Source organism: Taudactylus pleione, unplaced genomic scaffold (assembly GCF_031769625.1).
Source record: "Taudactylus pleione unplaced genomic scaffold, aTauple2 ptg000810l, whole genome shotgun sequence".
NCBI classification, from domain to species: Eukaryota; Metazoa; Chordata; class Amphibia; order Anura; family Myobatrachidae; genus Taudactylus; species Taudactylus pleione.
Genome location: NW_028285212.1, coordinates 378714 through 402914, shown reverse-complemented (window position 1 = coordinate 402914; position 24201 = coordinate 378714). Strand labels below are relative to the sequence as shown.

The 24201-nt window shown below is 45.6% G+C and overlaps 1 protein-coding gene across 2 annotated transcripts in view; it reads right to left on the bottom strand.

The window, feature by feature from the left end:
* The window catches only part of B4GALNT4 (beta-1,4-N-acetyl-galactosaminyltransferase 4), a 79986-nt gene that overhangs the window by 14514 nt on the left and 41271 nt on the right, over nucleotides 1–24201 (bottom strand). For both annotated transcript variants that reach the window (XM_088458140.1, XM_088458141.1), the window contains exon 17: nucleotides 14260–14413. In XM_088458140.1, the coding sequence (XP_088314266.1) occupies nucleotides 14260–14413 (154 nt within the window). The remainder of the gene's footprint in view (nucleotides 1–14259; nucleotides 14414–24201) is intronic.

Below are 24201 nucleotides of genomic sequence, written 5' to 3'. Positions count from 1 at the left end.
GATTGTGGTATATCTTGAGCAATAATTGGTTATTATACCATGACTGTTGAATTATCATTTTGTTATATTTCACCAGCTTTCTCTTATGTGAAATGATTCTTTTAACTTTCTCTTTTTTATAAGGATCTGCTTCTGATGTGTGAAATGTGGCAGTTATTTCTTAATACATATCCAATAAAGGATATGTTTTAGATGTAATATTTCAATTGAGTGCCCCCAAAACAATGAGAGTTTCTTTTTCTCCCGAGACGTTCTACTAATGTGAATACACTCTCGGGGGAGCACCTTCACTTGTGTTATTATATTACCCTGATTAGGTTTCCTGTACAGTAATACTGTGGAATTTATATCTCTATCATCTTGTGTTCAAGTTTTTTTCCTCCATTTCCCTTTTCCTGGCATTCATGGTGGGGAAATCACCTGAATATCATCAGGCATGCTGGTAATGTGTGTCTGGACATGACTGCATCTTCCAACCACATTAACTAGAGAACAAGTTGTTAGCATAACCGTTAAAAGGTAGAGGAGAATTGCTAAAAATACTTACACTAGAAATAAAAAGGAGCACTGCTAGTGTAGCAGGGCTGAGTGTACCAGTGCGGTCACTCACCCTGCTACTAGGCATCCTCACCCTCCACGCCTGGATGGTGGGGGTGCCTTGGGGCAGCGGGAGCCCCGGGCATCAGAGTGGGGTGGGATCCGGAGAGATCCCAGCCCCGTTCGAGAGTGTGGCGGGGTCCATCCGCAAGCCGGCCGGCCAGGATCGGTCCTGATCCTGCCCCCCATCCGGCGCAGCGGGCGTGGAGGTAGCGGCGGATTGCCGCCGCTACTCCACGTGCGTGATGGCGAGTCTGAATCTTGGGGGATTCAGACTCAGCCAATCAGCACGAGCCCCTTTGAATGTGGCGCCGATTGTGAACCAATCAGGGCTCACAGATCGGCAGCCAGCAGGGGATGGCCACGGCGAGCCAATCGTAGCTCGCCGCGTCATCACCCCGCCCCTGGCGTCGGCTTGAATTAGCTGGCGCGAGGAGGGGAGGAGAGGTGCGACGGCCGGGACGGAGCGCGGAAGAGCTCCCGAAGACAGGAGAACGAAGACGCCGGACGAAGAGCCGTAGACCGGCGCCCACCAGGAGTGAAGACGGAGAAGGCGCCGGAGGCCCTGGGGCAGCAGTGTGCGACGCAAAAGAGCCAGCCCCGGCCACTGCTGCCCAGGTGAAGACTGCAGGAAGCCCGAAGGTGGCGGAAGTTGTTCCACCTCCGGCGAAGACCACCCGGAGGATGGGCCAGGCTCATCTCAGCCAAAGGCCCCAGGATTGGTAAGTCTTTTATACCTCCCTAGACCACCAGGAGTCGGTGCTAGGCCGTGGATCATAGTAATTCGGCGCTAGGCCGTGTCTCATTGTAATGCGGCGCTAGGCCGTGGGCACTGTAATTCGGCGCTAGGCCGTGGGTATTGTAATTCAGCGCTAGGCCGTGGGTCACTGTAATTCGGCGCTAGGCCGTGTCTCATTGTAATTCGGCGCTAGGCCGTGTCTCATTGTAATTCGGCGCTAGGCCGTGGATCAAAGTAATTCGGCGCTAGGCCGTGTCTCATTGTAATGCGGCGCTAGGCCGTGGGCACTAATTCGGCGCTAGGCCGTGGGTCACTGTAATTCGGCGCTAGGCCGTGGGTCACTGTAATTCGGCGCTAGGCCGTGTCTCATTGTAATTCGGCGCTAGGCCGTGTCTCAGTGTAATTCGCCGCTAGGCCGTGGGTACTGTAATCCGGCGCTAGGCCGTGGGTCATAGTAATTCGGCGCTAGGCCGTGTCTCATTGTAATCCGGCGCTAGGCCGTGGGTACTGTAATTCGCCGCTAGGCCGTGTCTCATTGTAATTCGGCGCTAGGCCGTGGGTCATGTTAATTTGGCGCTAGGTCGAAGGAGTTGTTGCTGTCGACGATAGGCCATGATCATTGAAATGCAGCGCTAGGCCTTGGACAAGGAACAGTCAGGCTAGGCCGCAGGTAGGCAAGGGCATAAGGCCCCAGAGGCATTGTTCGGAAATTGGCCAGACGGTCAGGCCCCCATCAAAGGTAGACCGGGCTGGGACCAGGACGTTATCCCCCTCAGTCAGGCCCCCATTAAAGGTAGGCTGTTGGTAAGTCGCTGTATCCCCCACAGTCAGGCCCCCATTAAAGGTAGGCAGTGGTAAGGCATCTGTTATTGTATTGGGTCCTGTGCGGGCTCTTGCTGTTGTATTCATCTACAGGTGCTGAGATCAGGACTCATCCAGCAAAGGGACAAGATTATTTTCGGTGAGCGTAATTGTTTTGTGTGCTGTTTGTGTTGTGTGTCACCCAACTTCCCTTTTCCCTGTCGGGCGTTTTCGTTCGGGGTACACCCTTGTGCTTGGCACGTAGGTGTAGCCAGTCTGAGGCCTAAAGTGCCAATGATGACCATCCACTGATCCCAGTGGAGGTCACCCTGTCTCAGCACCTTGTTCTTTTCCAGGGCCAGGAGTGGAAACCCAGTTCGACTGTCCGCGTCCGACCTATGTTCCAGGACCGTCGACGGGAGCGCCCTCGGTGACCTGAAGGTGAGAGTCTGGGAGTCAGGAGGTAAGTGTCCTAGTCCACCGGCACCGCAGCCGAGGTTGCACACTTACAGTTCAGGGGGACCCCCCCCCCCCCACCTCTTACACTAACACATACATTCAGGTGCATAACTATTGGAACATTGACAGAATTTTCATATTTTGGCCTCTGGTCACCACCACAATGGCTTTGAAATGAAACAAACAAGATGTGCTTTAACTGCAGACTTTCAGAAGTAATTTGAGGGTAATTACATCCAAGTCAGGTGAATGTTGTAGGAATTACAACGGTTTCTATATGTGCCTCACACTTTTTAAGGTGCCAAAAGTAATGGGACAAACGAAACAATCCTAAATCTAACTTTCACTTTTTAATACTTTGTTGCAAATCCTTTGCAGGCAATTATAGCCTGAAGTCTGGAACGCATAGACATCACCAGACGCTGGGTTTCATCCCTGGTGAAGCTCTGCCAGGCCTCTACTGCAAATGTCTTCAGTTCCTGCTTGTTCTTGGGGCATTTTCCCTTCAGTTTTGTCTTCATCAAGTGAAATGCATGCTCAATCAGATTCAGGTCAGGGGATTGACTTGGCATTGCATAACATTCCACTTTTTAGCCTTAAAAAACTCTTTGGTTGCTTTTGCAGCATGCTTCAGGTCATTGTCCATCTGCACTGTGAAGCGCCGTTCAATGAGTTCTGAAGCATTTGACTGAATATGAGCATATAATATTGCCCGAAACACTTCAGAATTCATTCTGCTGCTTTTGTCAGCAGTCACATCATCAATAAATACAAGGGAACCAGTTCCATTGGCAGCCATACATGCCCACGCCATGACACTACCACCACCATGCTTCACTGATGAGGTGGTATGTTTTGGATCATGAGCAGTTCCTTTCCTTCTCCATACTCTTCTCTTCCCATCACTCTGGTACAACTTGATCTTTGTCTCATCTGTCCATAGGATGTTATTCCAGAACTATAATGGCTTTTTTAGATGTTGTTTGACAAACTCTAATCTGGTCTTTCTGTTTTTGTGGCTCACCAATGGTTTACATCTTGTGGTGAACTCTCTATATTCACTCTTGTGAAGTCTTCTCTTGATTGTTGACTTTGACACATATACAACTACCTCCTGGAGAGTGTTCTTGATTTGGCCAACTGTTGTGAATGGGTTTTTCTTCACCAGGGAAATAATTCTTTTGTCATCCACCACAGTTGTTTTCCGTGGTCTTCCGGGTCTTTTGGTGTTGCTGAGCTCTCCGGTGCGTTCTTTCTTTTTAAGAACGTTCCAAACAGTTGATTTGGCCACACCTAATGTTTTTGCCATCTCTCTGATGGGTTTGTTTTGATTACTCAGCCTAATGATGGCTTGCTTTACTGATAGTGACAGCTCTTTGAATCTCATATTAAGAGTCGACAGCAACTGATTCCAAATGCAAATGTCACACCTAGAATCAACTCCAGACCTTTTACCTGCTTAATTGATAATGAAATAACGAGGGAATAGCCCACACCTGTCCATGAAATAGCTTTTGAGTTGATAGTCCCATTACTTTTGGCCCCTTAAAAAGTGGGAGGCACATATAGATACCGTTGTAATTCCTACACCGTTCACCTGATTTGGATGTAATTGCCCTCAAATTAAATCTGAAAGTCTGCAGTTAAAGCACATCTTGTTTGTTTCATTTCAAAGCCATTGTGGTGGTGAATAGAGGCCAAAATATGAAAATTCTGTCAATGTCCCAATATTTATGCACCTGACTGTATATTATAGCATAAGACAATCAAGTTATGACTAGGATAACTCTTCCCAGAATGTATGTATTAGTTATATTGGCAAGGCAAAGTATTGATAACCTACTGTTGGTACCCAGATACACAAGAGCGACAATTTTACAAATTATAATTGAGCAATCTAATTCTTAAACAAAGTTATAACTGAATGTCTGCATACACCGAAATAATCAAATTATGATAAACAAGATATGTTGCCCATGTGCTTAAAAAAGCAGTTTAAAGAGCAAGTAAAGCTACTATTTTGCTTCATATACAAAAAAAGTGTGTGTGTTACAGAGCTGAATAATATACATGAGGTAACTGGCGTGTTTACACTTAACTAATGATGGCAAAAATAATTACCTGCTGCAGAGAAGGCACAGAAATTATGTTAGGAGTAGGGGCTTCTGTAAGTAGAGAAACAGAGTTTGACTGACACCTTTGCAGTCTTGTTGTGCATATAGGATTGGTGACTTTATAGACAGTGGTAGGGACAATGATGTCACAGTTAACTCAAATGCCAGCAAAATCAGCCTTTTAACGTCTATGAGATTCTATCAGGACACTGGGGCTGATTCTGCAGTGCACATAAGTGCAATGCTGAACACAGATTCCAGGTCATTGGGAATCTGCGTGTGCGCAGGACCCGTTCGGCGCATGTGCAGAACAGGTCCTGCGTGATCACACGCAGAGCAGCAGCAGCAGACTGTCAGTGATTGACAGTCTGCTGCAGTTTGAGGGCGGGGAGGGGGCGTTTCCCCAGCCGACCGAGTAACACACAGATGATCTGATGCTGCGTCCAAGGACGCAGCTCGGATCAATAATGCATGCAGGAGGTGTGACGCCTACAGCTGCATTACCATACTACAGCTATCGCAGCTACTAACATGGTAGCAGCTGCGATAGCGCCTCTTTCCGCAGCTGAATCACCCCCACTGTCCTAAAGATAAGGCAGTACCCCATATTTGCCTAGTCTCCCGGGACGTACAAGACACTCCAGAATCCTGGGTGGCTCTCCCGTGGGCAAGTTTCTCAGGGGCGTAACTAGAACTTTCTGGGCCCCATAGCAACATTTTTAAGGGCCCCCCCTAACTTAGGTCTTACACAATAACCACAGTAGTTCCCCTAAAACATTAAATGCCCACTGTAATGGTGCCCCTTACGCAGTGCCCCCAGTAGTGAGCCCCCTGTAGTTGCCCCCAGTAATGAGCCCCCTGTAATGCCCCCAGTAGTGAGCCCCGTAATGCCCCCAGTAGAGAGCCCCTTGTAATTGCCCCCAGTAGTGAGCCCCCTGTAATGCCCCCAATAGTGAGCCCCTTGTAGCTGCCCCCAGTAGTGAGCCCTGTGTAGCTGCCCCCAGTAGTGACCTCCTGTAGCTGCCCCCAGTAGTGACCCCCTGTAGCTGCCCCCAGTAGTGAGCCCCCAGTAGTGACCCCCTGTAGCTGCCCCCAGTAACTGCCCCAGTAGTGACCCCCTGTAGCTGCCCCCAGTAGTGACCCCCTGTAGCTTCCCCCAGTAGTGAGCCCCCTGTAGTGAGCCCCCAGTAGCTGCCCCCAGTAGTGACCCCATGTAGCTTCCCCCAATAGTGAGCCCCCAGTAGCTGCCCCCTGTAGTGAGCCCTCTGTAATGCCCCCAGTAGTGAGATCCCAGTAACTTCCCCCCGTGGGCGCGGGCGCGGGCGCACACACAAAACAAACAAACAAAAAAACTTACCTTATCCCCGCTCCTGTGAAGCCGCCGACCGCTCCGTCGCCCGCTCCTCGGCACTATGAGAGACGTCATGACGTCACTCCCATAGTGCACTGCGGGACCCAGAAGACGGAGCTCATTCCTGAGCTCCGTCCCCGGTGTCCGCTCCTCGGCACTATGAGAGTGACGTCATGACGTCACTCCCATAGTGCATTGCGGGACCCGGAAGACGGAGTGAGCTCCGTCCTCCGGCTGCCGCCGGGGGTTTGAGTAGGAGTCGGGCGTCCGCTGGTAACACAATCTCAGCGGGCGCCCGGCATATGGAAAGTGCAGGGGGTGCGATCGCTGGGCCGGTGGGCCCCTTAAGCCGCCGGGCCCCATAGCAACCGCACCCCCTGCACCCTCCATAGTTACGCCACTGGCCGTTGTGGCTCCATCCCACACTTTACAATGCCGGTAATCGTATGGTGGGGGCGGGACCACGATCAGGATGTCATGCCCCTGCACTGACCATTTAGCTGCATCACACCCTCCACCCTCCTGTTCCGGAGGGGGACAGCCAAAATGTTGGCAAGTATGTAATAACATAGTAATGTGAACAATAAAGGAGCGCTTGTGAAGTGTGTATGAAATGTCAATAAATAAGTGTAAAATAATAATAAATAGAGAAGTAAAACCAAAATTGAAAGAAATTAATAAATAAAAGAATAAGTAAAATGAAAAAGTAAAAAAATAAAAGGAATGCTGAAACACTTAAAAAAATGACAAAGTGCAAATACTTGCACAGACTATGTTTAAGCTCTTTTGAGGAGTAAGTGCGGGAGTCGGGCGGCGGGGTTCTGGATGAGAACTCTGGAGCAGTGCTGTGTGCACAATGTTGTAAAGACACTGGAGGTGGCTGCTATCTGTCCTATGCTCACCTTTAGTCTTCTGGTATCTGTCACTTTCCTTCTTTCTCCCGGAGAGGTCCGGCCCTTCTTCCCCGTCGGTACTGTCCGTATGGCCGGACGTGTCGGAGCGGATGGCCGCGTCACTTCCGGTTTGTAGGTTGCCGAATCTCACAGTATCAAATGCGTTTCGTGTAGTCAAACACTTTGTCAAGGATACTGCTTGATAAGATCCCTTTTTATGCATTACATTTTGAAAAACTTCATTAGTAAAAAACGGAAGTCTTTGGGCAGATCATTTTGGAATTAATTTTTTCCATCAACCCCACCGTACCAGAAACTCTGATAGAGGATGAAAAATTCTGTGCACAATTCCTCAGATTGGAAAAAAACTATACACAAGAATGCAAATTATGGTGGGAAGTCACTACACTTACAAAGTACTTGGATAATAACCTCATCTCCAGAGTTCTGAGATTACAAAAAAATCCTACATTCGAAACATTACACAGGGACTTCTTCAATAAGTGGAACGAAGAACTGGACACATGCTCTAGAAATGTACTCAAACTAAATCATAGAAGACTAACAATTATGTCTAGATAACACCAATTAAATAATGAAAACTACAGAGAAAAAATTTGAACTTCTTCACAACATGAAAGATTTTAAAAACCTCATAAAAATGAGCAACAAAAAAATTGCGGGGATAGAGGACAACATCATACAACAAAAACAGTAAACAATTTCAGAGGGATATAAAAAAAAAAAAATTACACACTATCCAATACAAAACATATGAGAAGAACGAATAATTGGAAACACCAGAAACAAAAAAGACCCCAACACAATCGGCAATCACAGAATGAATGGATCCGATCAACACAATAAAACAACACAGCCAAACAGAAATTAACCACTAATCAAGAATAAACCTGCCACAACAAGAAAACAAAAGAAAATAGCAACCCTATGACAACAAACACTTTTTCTATCGCAACAATCCTCATCACAACCATATCAACTGATAAAATAATAAATCAGATTGGGAACATAGACAGCCATAGCAGAAGAAAGACAACAAGTACAATCATTAATAGACAATATAGAAACTAATAAAACAGACAAGACAACATACAAACATGGAGAAGAATCCAAGGAAAAGAAATCTGGTAGATGATCAGGATCAGTAAGAAGAAATCGACAACGATTTATTAAATTTAATACAGGGAGATGCCAAACCACCAGAAAAAACAAAGACAATACAGAAAAAAATTTAAGTCAACACCAACCAAGAGAAGCACACGAGGAAAGAAGAGCAAAAAACCTGAACCAACAATAGAATCCAATGCAAAACAGACCATCTTCAATTTAAGCCTGAAATCTCTTGGCCAAGATCAAAGCATGGGCAGCACAGACGGTGTAATGGTTAGCGTTACTGCCTCACAGCACTGAGGTCGTGGGTTCGATTCCCACCACGGCTCTAACTGTGTGGAGTTTGTATATTCTCCCTGTGCTTGCGTGGGTTTCCTCCAGGTACTCCAGTTTCCTCCCACACTCCAAAAATATACTGTTAGGTTAATTGGCTCCAAAACATAAAATTAACCCTAGTATGTATGTGTGTGAGCATGTGATAGGGAATAAGCACCACTGGGGCAGGGACTGATGTGAATGGCCAACTATTCTCTGTACAGTGTTGCGGAATATGTGTTTGCTATATAAATAACTGGTAATAAATAAATAACCAACTTATTGAAGGACTAAAATTTGCTCCCCATTCAACCACCAATAAATTTGATGTTTACATCAATGTACAAAAATTTGTGCACAAACTATGCATTAAGAAGTTCTTTAATAAGGATCCTTCAACAAAACCCACGGATACAAATTACATATACCAACATACAGGGTTTAAACCAAACTCAAAGTTTTACCCTGCACATATAATAAGGACCACACGTGGAGACGTTCCAAAAACTTATAGAAGAAGAAGATATATAAAATCTTACTGAAAATGGCAAACGAAAGTTTAACCTCACATCCCGCAAGAAACAAGCCCTCAAGGAATTGAAGGAAGACAAATCGCTGGTGATGAAACCAGCTGACAAGGGAGGCGGTCTAGTGGTTCTAAGTCGAGAACAATATGATGAAGAAGCGAAAAACCATCAGACACAGACACGTACAGAAAATTACCATCAGACCCTACCAAGAAATTCTAAGCACAATTAAATGCACATTTTTATGAAGACCTATTGATGGGAATCATTAACAAGAAAGAACATGAATACATAACAATAAAAAATCCAAAGACACCAACATTCTACCATTTGCCAAAAATTCAGAAGAACACAGAAAAACCACCCAGTTGAGCAATTATCTCAGGAATTGGATCCCTCACCTCACACCTATCTTGCTACATTGACCATTTTTTGCAGCCATTAGTTCAAAAACAAAAAAGCTATTTAAAAAGTACACAATACACATTCTTCAAATACTAGACACTATAGAATGGAAAGAGTCATACACACTCTGTACAAGTGACGCTAGATCACTTTACACCTGTATACAATACACTTTAGGATGTGACCATACAAGACATTACCTCTCCACACAAATAGACATACCAAATCAACAAGTGAATTTCATCATGGAACAAATAGAATACATACTGAGCAATAACTATTTTTTGTACAATGGGGAATTCTTTCTACAAACTAAGGGGACCGCAATGGGCACATCATTTGCGCCCAGTTACGCAAACCTATTCATCGCAAAATGGGAGGACGATGCTATCTGGTGCAATAACAATTTTGTGAAAACCTTATCTGCTGCCACAGGTACATCGACGATCTGTTTTTTGTCTGGCAAGGACAACAAAAAGAACTAGAAGAATTTATCATACACATGAACAAATACAAAGTTAGCCTTGAGTTTACTACATCCACGAGCAAAGAAAAATTCACCTTCCTTGACTTTGAAATCTTTATTGAGAACAATACAATCATCCCAAAAACCCATATACAGTAAAAGAGGTTGATGGAAACAACTTCCTTCCGTACAGCAGCAACCACCACAGAAAGTGGCTAAACAACATTCCCGGAGGACAGCTAAGAAGGATTAAAAAGAACTGTACTAAAGAAGAAACTTTTCAAAAACAAAGCCAAGAGATGAAAGAAAAAATCCTGAAAAAAGGATATGGAGACCAACTACTGGATAAAGAAATAGAAAAGGTGACGTATCTCAACAGAAAAGAGATGATGATTATTTACACAGAAAAAAAAAACAAAAACGAAACATTACCGACAGCTTTCATCACACAATTCAGTTCAAACCATAACCCCGATTGAAGAGATCATCAAGAGAAACTAGCATATTTTACTATTGGATGGAGATCTCCGAAAGATCATTCCACAAAATCCCAAAATAATATACAGACGCGCCAAAACATTAAAACAAGAACTGACACAGTTTCATTCCGACAGAAAAGAAAGAAGAAAACACGAACAGACACATCAGGCTTCCATACTTGTCTCAATTGCATGGCATGCAGAACAACGGACAGGAAAATTACTAAACCAATGCTAAAAATCGAGTCAATAAGGAATATGAGATTAAACAACCTCTTTCCTGTGAATCCGAAGGGGTGATCTACTTGCTGGAATACTCCTGCGCCTCACAATACGTGGGACAAACAAAAATGAAGATGAAAACACGCATAGCTGAACATATTTACAACATAAAAAGGGGGCTGGCTGCGCACAGCGTATCACAACATTTTACTGAAGCCCACAGGAAAAAGCCCCAAGGACTGAAATACACTGCCATCCAGAAAATTATTCCTCACTGGAGAGGACGAGATTTGGTGACACAACTCAAAAAAACAGAGACAAAATGGATTTATACATTAAATACTTTAAGACTGAAAGGCTTAAACATAGACATAGAACTCAATGCCTTTCTATAACATCCTATAAATCTGGTCAATATTAACCTTCACCAGCCCTTACCACTTTAACCTAGTATCAATCATATCTGAATCACACACACAAGAAGTTGCAAACCTGTATACATTCCTATTTACGATTATTATCTTTATGTTTATTTTAAATATATCTTTATTTATAAATTTTATTATTTCATATGATCTACACCTTTATCTTAATTTATATTTTCTTGCTGCTTTTATAAAAAAAAAAAGATCCTCCCAAGGACTTCCGTTTTTTACTAAAAGTCTTTCAAAATTTTACGCATAAAAAGAGATCACCAACATCAAGCAGTATCCTTGACAAAGTGCTTGACTACATGAAACGCGTTGGTTACTGGGAGATCCGGCAGTTGCAAACCGGAAGTGATACAGCTGCCCGCTCCGACACTTCCGGCCATACGCGTCAGGGTAAAAGGACCGGACCTCTCCGGGAGAAAGAAGGAACATGACCACTGCCAGAAGACCAAAGGTGAGCATAGGGACAGATAGCAGCCACCTCCAGTGTCTTCACAACATCGTGTACATGGCACTGCTCCAGAGTTCTCATCCAGAACCCCGTCGCCCGGCTCCCGCACTTACTCCTCAAAAGAGCTTAAACATAGTATGTGCAAATACTTGCACTATTTGTAATTTTTTAAGTGTTTCAGCATTCCTTTTATTTTTTTACTTTTTCATTTTACTTAATCTTTTATTTATTAAATTTCTTTCTTTCTTTTTGTTTTTACTTATCTATTTATTATTATTTTACACTTATTTATTGACATTTCATACACACTTCACAAGTGCTCCTTTATTATTCGCTTTACTTGCAAACCTACCAGGAGCTGCTGACAATTTAGCGCGGCACACGTACTCTTTTTAGATGTAATAACATAGATAGAGTGGGGATGTAATACTTTACTTCAAAGAGATCTGCAGATAAATGTTAGTGTAACACTGAATAATGTATTTTGCCTCTATGGTTAACATCTGAAGATTTTCAATTTGGGGGTTTATTGAATTTTTGATTGCTTAATTATAATTCAATCTGCCCAAATTCAGAAAAAAAAATTGTTTTAGGTAATCAAACATGGTTGGTACATCTAAACACTTTTTCGATTTAGATTACTTTATGGCACTTTATTTGTGTGCCATATACACAATGATAGCCATATAATCTAACGGATTATGACCAATCGCTTTTACACGTTGCATGTGTGCATATTCTAAAACAGTAACAAACTGTAACACATAACTATAAAACAGATATTCTCCAGGACTACTCCTATGCTGCTCCTATCCACTGGAATGCCCTCCCATGCTCTATCAGACCTGTTCTCCTCAGGGCCTTTTTGAGCGCTAATCCTGGCACTTTTCTTACACCAACCGGCACCCAGGGCCTCCCGGACTTAGAGTACTGCACGGAGCTGCCCCTGCCCGAAATAGGATGCAAACCCCCCCCCCCCACTCTGCCTCAACCCTGGCTTGCGGAATTCACAGCACACGGACAGATGGAGTCTGCCCAGTGGCGTATCTATAATGGGTCCAGGGAGTGAGTGGACACGGGCCAAGGAGGACCCTCACCGCACACCCTGCCCATTTCTTCAACACTCACCTCTCTGAAGTCCCAGCGGGAAAATGCTGTGACGGCCATTTTCCCACCATTTTGTGTGTGCGCAGTAGGAAAATAAATTAAAAATCATTGGGAAAATGGCTGCCCTCCGTTTACCCAGAGACCTGCACATGCACAGTAGACTCTGGCACAGCGCCAGAGAGTCTACTAGTGCTCACTAATGCGCTGCCGGCTAGAGAGGAGGGGGCCTGGCCGAAGACTGCACATGGGCCCCCTCCTCTCTCGATACACCCCTGTCCAAAACAGCAAGGGGGAGGAAGAGGACAGAGGTTTGGAAAACACAGGCTGTGCTCTCTGCATTGCCCCCCCCAGCTACCTCATATTTGTAACTTTCAGTAAAACCATTTACAAGGGCTGCCCAACAAACAACTCCACTGGTGAGGGGACCCATATAAATAAATACATTATCTGGACAGGATGAGGATGATACAAATAGCTTGGATTTATAGACAAACCAATTGCTTGTCTATGTAACTAGTATTGTAGTTCATGTAAATCGATTGATATCGCTTATTGAGACATTTTTTACATGCTTTTGACATGATTTAAAATTAAAATGACTCTTTAAGAGGCAATGATTAGCAGCAGATTGCAATGGATAACGACAACGAAATACATCTGGAACAGAGACAGACAACCAGGAGCCAGCCCTATGGGACAGTCAGTATGGGTCCTTTCCTACTTAATGTATTTATTAGTGATATATTATGTCTGGAGGAGAATATAGTATTAAAGGCACTACACTGGAAATCACAAGAAGACAAGATGAGGTTATATCTAAGCAAGCACAACAGCAAGGTAATAGGTAGAGCCAGTAGGGTAACGGATGATATAAAAAACAGCTCTAACAGTTCAGTTCGGGGAAGATCACCTATGGAAGGATTGTAACAAACTGCAACGAGTGATATTCTTGTTATCACTTGTTACTAATCTTAAATTGTGCTCCAACCAATCAGCTCCTGTCATTTTTCAAACACATGACAGTTATGAGCTGATTGGTTGGAACACCATTTAAGATTAATAACAAGTGATAACGAGAATATCACTTGCTGATAAATCTGGGCCTACAGTAGGCAATACAAAGAGAGAGATGGTACATAGCATAAAAACAAAACATATGAAGATAAGATGAAAGATTTTCACCCTCTGCCAACATCATAATGTTTAATGCGCTGCTATGTTGTTAACCCTGCTAACATGAGGGATCACAGCATTATTTATGCAAAAAGATGCATTTCTGAAAGGAATTAAGCTGGTAGAGTTTAATTTAATATGTCTGAATCAGGCCCACTGTTACCGACACACTGATGCTAATGTGCACTAAACAATAGCATCTCAGATCTAGCGCACCTTAGAAAATGAAAGCACGGGTCTAATTATTTGTTAATGTTTGGTGCAATTTTGCACTTACAGCTGCATTACCACACAGGTTCTCCTAAGTGCCCCTTGCACCTAACCGGAGTTCTGGAGGCTGCTACCTGCAGCTATAGAAAATACACCAAATACAGAGACGGCACATTCATTGTGCTATGCAAATAGTCATTTGGAGGTCTAAATTGGAGGCCTAATCACAAGCCAAAATCTCTTGCCAACAAACCGGAAATGTAAAACATCTGCCAAGTAAAATAATAAATGGAACCTTAGTAATTTTACACTTGTCCAATTTAGACAACAGATACAGAGCAAAATAAACAGTTGCTGATATATTATTGTATAACATACAGATAAGCACCTTGGCAATTTTGCACGGCGCAAGGCCTGCTCTACATCCATATCCTCACTGTCGTAATCCACCAGAATGAGGCTGAACTGGTCATCGTGAGACTTCAAGTACAAGTTCTCAAGGTCGGTGATCAGCTGCTGAACCCAGCGAGCCTGGTTCTTGACTGCAATGAGATATAAAGAAAATAGGTTCAATGATGGGCTATTAAAAAATTATATTTCATTAAATAGATATAGGCAATGATAACCTTGTTTATTTGCATAACTGTATTTATTAATTGTCTGTGGCACAATATCCTTTGCAAGGTGAAATGAAATGGCAGTCATATGCAACAGGACAGTGAGTAGGGCACCAGTGGAATGCACACGGATCCCAGCATACAGGTGTCCTCATGCACCTAGCTCAACACACCATACGGCGCGAGTGAGCTGCCCTGAGCGGTGTAGCCTAGCAACCTTTTAGTTACACCAAATAGCATGGGCACCAAATAGTTACATATTTTGCCCAGCAGCCCAGGCCTTCCTCTGGCGATACCCTGCCCTCAGCCCGGGCTATTCAATTATGATAACAAGTCCCAGGCAGGAGCAAGGAGAAAGAGAGGGAGAAGTAAGACAGACACAGACACAGACACACACACACACACACACACAGTGTTCGGAGAACCGGTACTAAAGGAACAAGACCCCGCAAGCCAAGTGCATTAGGCTGGGCGCCCTGTGCCCGCTATGGAATCAAAGAAAAGGATTTGACCAGGTAAGAACATAAATCTCCTATTCTTCCTCCACTAGACGGCACAGAGAGATAATGGGATGTTCCAAAACTGTCCCGCTATGGGTGGGGATGCTCCTGAGCGGTGCTAAGATCCATTTGCCTGAAGGAGGCGCCCAAAGACACGAAGGTGTCAAACGCATATAATCGAAGAAAAGTGTGGGCAAAAGACCGAGTGGCAGCCTTACAAAGCTGCTCCGCTGAAGCACCATGTCGAGCTGCCGCCGAGTAGGCGTAATGGATAGTCAAGCAGAGGCACCTGGCCAAAGTCTGTTTGGAAGCCGGCCAGCCCAGATTTATGGACATCTCTAGTCCTGTCCACATAACTGTAGAGATCCCACACCACATCCAGAGAGTCTGGATCATTGAAAGATTGTACCACAATCTTTTGGTTGATATGGAACAGAGAAACCACAGTAGGGAGGTAACACACAGTCCTGAGAACCACCCGATCCCAATGAAAAATAAGAAAGGGGGGAGTGACAAGACAATGCGTTCAAGTTGGAAACCCACTGGGCCGTTGCGATTGCAAGTAAGAAGACAGTCTTGCATGTAAGCCACCTAATGTCCACAGTGTGCAAAGGCTCTAAAGGAGACAACTGGAGAGCCCGAAGAGCCAAAGGACAAATCCCATGGGGTAACAGGAGGAACAAACGGGGGCTGTACAGTACATGTAGGACGCCTTGATTAAATGTCCGTATGTCTGGTAGGAGAGCAATCTGCCATTCAAAGAGGAGACCTGCACCTTCAAGGAAGAAAGTCAGAGGCCTAAATCTAAAACTGCTTGCAAAAAGGAATGCACTCATGCAAGCCAGAATGACCTTTGACTGAAACCCCTGGCCAATCACCAGGCAAAGCATTTCCGCCAAATGCGGTGATAGATTCTAGTTGAAGAAGGTTTTTTGGGCACTAAGCATGGTAGATGACCTTCCTGGAGAATCCCTTCGTCCTCAGTATGGAAGTTTCAAAAGCCACCCTGTCAAAGCGAGGCGGACTAGGTCAGGATGGAAGCACGGGCCTGGAGATAGAAGATCTGGCCAGAGGGGCAGGGGCAGAGAAGCATCAATGGAGAGGCCTAGAAGATCAGCGTATCACACCCACCACGGACAATTCGGAGCCATCAGGATCATTGTGTCTCCTTCCAACTTGAACTTGCAGTGAATCGATGGATCATTGAGAGTGACAGAAAGTAGATGAGCGGAAACGTACATGACACTGCCAGAGCGTCTACCAGGAGAGCTCCGGGATGCCTGGTAGGAGCGAAGGAAACCGCCCCCAAGAAGTCTGGTGTTGGTGGTAAGCAAGACCCAGTCCTGGATCCAAAAGGGACGGTCCCTGTTCAGGTGTGACTGATATTGCCACGACAGGGGGGGGGGGGGGGGGAGTGCTGTACTTCCCGCGAGACAATTATCTGTGCCTTGAGGTTCAGATAAGACTTGTCCTCTTCAACTGGAGATCCTCGGCAGATGCAACAAGAGTGAAACTGGGCATACTCTACCATATCGAACATGGAGACCAAGGAACTGAAAATCTGCATGCAGGAATGGATCAACACATGACGATGACTGAGGAATGTGCAAACCTTGGACTGCAGGGACTAAATCGTGACTGCAGGAAGGAAGACTTAATATCCTGGAGTCCAGCTGGACTCTTAAGTGTAACATCACCTGAGAAGACATCAACATAGGATTTTCGCCATCCGGAGACTGGGCCAGGGGAAGGAGGTCGTCGAGACAAAGGCAATATCCTGACAGATGCGCTACCATGACTGCCTTCGTGAAAACATGAGGAGCCATGGACAGCCCAAATGGTAAGGCCCGAAACTGGTAATCATCAGACCGAACTGCAAATCTGAGGAAGTGCTGGTGACTGACACGGATGGGAATGTGCAAATACACAACCTGGATATCCAAGGATGCCATGAAATCCCCCGACTCTAGAGCTAGAATAATGGGTAGCAACAAACTGTCGGTTTCTGGACTAGGAAGAGGTTGGCATAGAAACCCGTAACTCTTTGAGACGGGTGAGCGGAATGATAACCTTGAAGGCTAGGAGGGAGTGAACGGACTGAGAGCTTTTTGAAAGAAAAAAAGTACACCTTATGCGCATAGATCAGGGTGCAGCTATTTCACAAAAAGGTTACAACCAACCCAATAAATATGCAAACAATATAAAAAGATGTGAAGGAGCGCTCCCAAATTAGGGAAAAAGTCTGTACCAGTCCAGCAAGTCTCTGATATGTTTCATTCAATTCAATTCCAGATCCAAATATGCATTAGGACCCAACAACATTCCACAGCAATGCTTCAGTCACTTTGATATACTTATGTCGAAGGACCTCAAATAAATCATAAATATACAGTCAGGTGCATAAATATTGGGACATTGACAGAATTTTCATATTTTGGCCTCTGGTCACCACCACAATGGCTTTGAAATGAAACAAACAAGATGTGCTTTAACTGCAGACTTTCAGATTTAATATAAGGGTAATTACATCCAAATCAGGTGAACGGTGTAGGAATTACAACGGTTTCTATATGTGCCTCACACTTTTTAAGGGGCCAAAAGTAATGGGACAAACTAAGCAATCCTAAATCTAACTTTCACTTTTTAATACTTTGTTGCAAAATCCTTTGCAGGCAATTACAGCCTTAAGTCTGGAACGCATAGACATCACCAGACGCTGGGTTTCATCCCTGGTGATGCTCTGCCAGGCCTCTACTGCAAAGGTCTTCAGTTCCTGCTTGTTCTTGGGGCATTTTCCCTTCAGTTTTATCTTCATCAAGTGAAATGCGTGCTCAATCGGATTCAGGTCAGGGGATTGACTTGGCCATTGCATAACATTCCACTTTTTAGCCTTAAAAAACTCTTTGGTTGCTTTTGCAGTATGCTTCGGGTCATTGTCCATCTGCACTGTGAAGCGCCGTCCAATGAGTTCTGAAGCATTTGACTGAATATGAGCATATAATATTGCCCGAAACACTTCAGAATTCATTCTGCTGCTTTTGTCAGCAGTCACATCATCACTAAATACAAGGGAACCAGTTCCATTGGCAGCCATACATGCCCACGCCATGACACTACCACCACCATGCTTCACTGATGAGGTGGTATGTTTTGGATCATGAGCAGTTCCTTTCCTTCTCCATACTCTTCTCTTCCCATCACTCTGGTACAAGTTGATCTTTGACTCATCTGTCCATAGGATGTTGTTCCAGAACTGTAATGGCTTTTTTAGATGTTGTTTGGCAAACTCTAATCTGGTCTTTCTGTTTTTGTGGCTCACCAATGGTTTACATCTTGTGATGAACCCTCTATATTCACTCTTGTGAAGTCTTCTCTTGATTGTTGACTTTGACACATATACACCTACCTCCTGGAGAGTGTTATTGATTTGGCCAACTGTTGTAAAGGGGTTTTTCTTCACCAGGGAAATAATTCTTCTGTCATCCACCACAGTTGTTTTCCGTGGTCTTCCGGGTCTTTTGGTGTTGCTGAGCTCTCCGATGCATTCTTTCTTTTTAAGAATGTTCCAAACAGTTGATTTGGCCACACCTAATGTTTTTGCTATCTCTCTGATGGGTTTGTTTTAATTTTTCAGCCTAATGATGGCTTGCTTCACTGATAGTGACAGCTCTTTGGATCTCATATTGAGAGTCGACAGCAACTGATTCCAAATGCAAATGTCACACCTAGAATCAACTCCAGACCTTTTACCTGCTTAATTGATAATGAAATAATGAGGGAATAGCCCACACCTGTCCATGAAATAGCTTTTGAGTTAATAGTTCCATTACTTTTGGCCCCTTAAAAAGTGGGAGGCACATATAGAAACCGTTGTAATTCCTACACCGTTCACCTGATTTGGATGTAATTACCCTCAAATTAAATCTGCAAGTCTGCAGTTAAAGCACATCTTGTTTGTTTCATTTCAAAGCCATTGTGGTGGTGAATAGAGGCCAAAATATGAAAATTCTGTCAATGGCCCAATATTTATGCACCTGACTGTATACTTCTCATAGTGTAAAACTGTACAATTTATTCCATGTTAAAAATAATGTTAAAACATACTTCCATTTCATATAGTGATAATAAAAAAATTATGATAAAAATGGCTGGGTACCAACTTGGGCCTTAAGGCACTAAGGGTCTGATTCAGACCCGCTCGCTAGATGCGCATGCAAATTTGTCAAAGTGACGCCACGGGAAGCGATCGCTCGCCAAGGCATAAGCACGCCCAACATGTCTTAGCGAGCGGCCACTTTCTGTATGCGTACGCCCAATCGCACATGCAGAGCTGCCCACCAGCAGCACGTCATCTCCAGGAAGTGTATTAAAACACTGGTACATCGAGCACCATCGGATGTGAACACAGCGCTTGAGGTAGCTTTACCCTACCGTAAGCATTGCGAGGTAATCAGTGTAAAAAAAAGGCAAGTGACGTGTACTATGACGCTGCCTGTTAATTATGCATGCCTCTAAAATGGTCTTGAAACACTCAGGCACGCCTGCGTTCGCTTCTCCAACCCCCCGTTTTTAGTGTCCTGCCCCTATTACCACCCACAAACGGCCTCTCCTGTCACTCATTACCCTGGGCTGCCTTTGCTGGGCGAGCGAGAGGGTTGCGATCGCAGTGTGTAGTTCGCGCATGCGCAGAACGAAGCTTGCGCATGCGCGTACACAGAACATGGGCCGCTTGCAAATGCACAGCGCGAGCAAGCGGCTCTGAATAAGGTCCTAAGACAGCATGTAAGCAAGAGTCACGGGGCAAATCACCTCCATGCTGTAGATGGTCCACCTCAGAGGTCCCAAGAAAGGATAGCAGCTCCTGTACTCCACCTACACAGTTCGATTCTTAAAAGTCTTTATCAAGGTGTATTATACAGGTTGACAAATTTCTCTTATGTACCCCTAGCCACTTCTTCATCACTTATGGCGAGTAGGGCTACACATTCTCATTATTACCTGATCAACATAAATCTGTATATATTATGTAAATAGGCTTTTCTCGTGCATCCATTGCACGTATCCCTAATCCAGAGAAAATTAACCACTGCTGGTAACACTTCGGAAAAGTCAGTGCATATCCCCGAGAGACTACACCTCTGACCCAGACGTCAGTCGTGGTCCTTATCCAATCCTGTGCAAAAAACAAAAGCCAGCCTTCCCACACTGGGGTCCCCCAGGTGGAGGCCCACTCATCATGCAGCAGGCTTGACGGTTGGCTTGGGAGTGGGACATCTAGTCAACCAAGGCAGCTTACCTTAGATTCCTTGGAGGAGGATCCCTGAAATCTAGAAGATGCCTGGCCTGACCTTTCTCTGTGGATGAAAGGAACGTTCTGGCCCAGGGAGGAGCTTCTGAAGGAAGAAATGCCGACTTGGACGCTGCCACTGTAGCGATTATCTTTTCCAATTCCTGACCACATAAGATGTTTCCTAAATAAGGGAGCGTGTCCAACGCCTTCTTGGAATCAGAGTCAGCGCACTAGGAAAGCAGCCAGGAGAGCTCTCTTGTCCGCATTGTAGATGCCAACATTTTCGAAGTTAAGACCCCTGTGTCAACGGGCGATTCACCCAAGTAGGAGCTCGCATTCCTAATGTGCTCCACTAGAGACAATAATTCCTCTCTGCTATTACCAGAACAGAGACAATCATCCAATTCCTCCGGCCAGCGGCTTACAGCTTTAGCCACCCACGCTGATGCAAGGGCTGTGCCTGCAATAGCACCCGCATGGGAATACGCAGTTTTAAGGAAGGTCTCTAGCTTCCTATCGCTTAGATATTTAAGGGAAGCTGTATTTGGAAGAGGAAGGATAGATAATCTAACCAGACAGACAATGTGGGCATCAACCGGAGGAGGGGATTCCCAATTGGCCCGCTCCTTGACTGGATAGAACAAAGCCATGCACTTAGAAAACTTGAAAACGCCTATTTGGGTGAGCCTATGCCTCCTCAAGGAGGTCATCAAGCTGTGCAGAAGCAGGGGACTCAATCGTCACCCTCTTCGGACGCTTGAATACCGGAGCTTTGGACTTAGGAGTCTGCTCAAAATCCTCGATCTGCCCTCATAAGTGCCTTGACAACTACCTGTGACAAGGAATCCTCAAGCACTGAGGAAGTCTCAATGATGGAGTCGACTGAGAGGTTAGCATTGTGTTCTAAGGAAATCCCGGAATCATAACCCCCACCATACAAGGTTGTAGAGCTCAATCCCTGGCCAGCATCTGCTGGAAAGATGCAGACACTTGTGCCAGTCCCTATATGGATTGGGTAAACGACTGTTCCCACAGAGGATCTACTGCAGATGGTAGTGGATGCAGTGAAGGGAGATGGCCAGAAACAGGGAGCATACCCCGTAGCTAGATTGGCAGGGAGAGCAGAGCCGGGGTGGGGTGGAAACCTGGAAACAAACGGTGATATTTCCTGTGTCAATGTCGAAACCCAAGTCGGTTCTTGACTGGATGCCGCAGTTGAAGTAGCCTCCCTCCTGCTAGCCATGAAACAATGGACACAGAGGCCATCATGGTCTGGGTCCTGGGGAGAGAGGACATTAGCACAGAAGGACCCACCTCCTTGGGAGCTTTGTACTTTTTGGAACACATTGTAATGCATTCCAAGATGTCCCCACACACAAAAGCTAATGTTGTGGTGTGACAGGGGATTGCAAATAGCAGCAAGCGGCACCAATGACAACAAATGGGGCTGCAAAGGATTCAGATATAAAAGTAAATCAAAACAGAAGATGTCCCAGCAGCGGTATCCGAATGGGGCAGCAAATGGCAGGGCACAACTAGTCACGCAGCAGAAGTCACACACACTCATTGCAGAATACATTAGGCAAATACTGCTGAACAGTCCAGCCAGCACCAGGAAGGAGCTTAATATACATAGCCGCTGGGAGCAATGTATATGTGGGGACCAGAGCCCAAGCTTCACTCCCTGTGGAGCTGAAACAGGCACGGTGTCTAAAATGTCTGCTCAGTATTCCTGAGGAGGTGCAGAGAGAGGAGGAGTGTGCCTGAGGCAGGCTGTCACTCTGTGCGAGCACGCCTGAGGGTGGGGGAGGAGCTAACAGAATGATGCTACCTCCCCCACTGATGTAAACCCCCTGGGCCTGGCTGTCACCACTTTAACTGTGTCCTGTTTCAAAGTGTCCTGGTGGTCCAGTTTATGCCAGCAGCACTGGTGGTTTCCTACACCGGCGGTGTAAGGCCATGAGTGTGGCTCCCTGCCAGCAACAGGAGGACCACTTAATAGCAGCCCCCGAAAAATGTTGGGCTGTTGAGAAAATGTGTGTAACCATTTGGTGCCCAGACTCTCTCCTCTCCAGGCTATACTCATCGTCTCCATGGGCCGCGTAGTGGAGGAAGAAGAAATGGGTGTTTGTGTGCAGTAATCAAGCGACCAAGTGAATGCACAGAACTGTTTCATGTCATAGGAGTGTAGTGGCAACGTGTCCTGGTTTCCATGCTTGACAATAGCGTGCGGATGGAAAACACCTATTTCAGTAGGATCTTTTGCACACAGCATGAGGTGGGCACAAGTCCAGATACTAATGATGATGGCTGTGGGTACAGGCTTAAAAATAGTGGACAGGATAGGCTTCAATATGCAGACACACAGATTTTTAGTATACACGGGCGGAATCTCATGTTAACATAATGAGGTAGCAGGCTACAGCTGTATCCGACTCAGAATCAGGACCAATATGGTAAAGTGTTTGCATGGGACTGACTACCTAACACTTTTAGAACATGTGCTTGCCAGACCTTTGATTGTTTAGGAAAACAAGAGATATGGTAAGAACTTACCTTTGTTATCTCTGTTTCTACGAAGTCCATAGGGTCCACAGGGTTGACCTTGGGGTATAGCTTGGATCTGGATCCATGGGCACCATACAGTTAAAGCTTTAGCTCCCAGGATGCACTTGGGTCCATCCTCCTCTATACCCCACCCCCGAGCCACAGGCACCTCAGTTGGTAAGCAGCCCAGGCCGAAGGAGGAGACTAAACAGAGAGAAGGAAGACTGGAACACACAAGAAACCATACTCACAGAAATGGGAGACAGAAAACCGGTGACCAGCCACACAGCCCATATGAAGCCAGGTGCGTCAGGGAGGGCGCCCTGTGGACCCTATGGACTACGTAGAAACAGAGATAACAAAGATAAGTTCTTACCATATCTCTTGTTTTCTACTTCAGGGTCCATAGGGGGTCCACAGGGTTGACCTTGGGGATGTCCCAAAGCAGTTCAACTAAGGGCGGGGAGGCTCCTGTGCAGAAAGGAGAATCCTGCGCCCGAAAGATGCATCCTGAGAGGCAAAGGTGTCATACGCATAAAACCTCAAAAACGTCTTAATGGAAGACCAAGTGGCTGCCTTGCACAGCTGAACAGCGGAGGCACCACGTCTAGCAGCCCAAGAAGGACCCACAGACCGAAAAATTAACAAGGGGGGACTACAGGAAAGTGCCCCCAACTCAGATACCCTCCTGGCCGAAGCAATTGCCAGGAGAAACACAGTCTTAAGTGTTAACCACTTGAGGTCAACTGACTCAAGAGGCTCAAAGGGAGGTCCCTGCAGGACCCGAAGAACCACCGCCAAGTCCCAAGGAGCCACTGGAGGCACAAAGGGAGGCTGGATTCTAAGAACACCTTGGAAAAAGGTGTGAACGTCAGGCAGTGTAGCGATTCTACATTGGAACCACACAGACAGAGCCGATACATGAACCTTCAGGGAAGCAAGACGTAAGCCCAGGTCAAGACCTGACTGCAAAAATGCCAAAATCCTAGAAACCCTGAACACCTGAGGATCAAAGTTTCTGGACTCACACCACTGAAAGTAAGTGTGCCACACTCTGTGGTAAATCCGTGCAGAGGCAGGCTTACGCGCCCTCAGCATGGTACTAATGACAGAGCTTGGAAAGCCGCGGGACCTTAAGATGGCTGTCTCAAGAGCCCTGCCGTCAAAGACAGCCGACCCAGATCTGGTAAAGGCAGGGCCCCTGAGACAGCAGGTCCTGGCGCTGAGGCAGAAGGAACAGAGCGTCTACGGACCAGCTCCTGAGATCGGAGTACCAAGGATGTCTGGGCCACACTGGAGCCACCAGCAGAAACGTGCCCCCGTCCTGTTTGATTTTTCTGAGTACCCGAGGTAGCAGGGAGATCGGAGGGAACAGG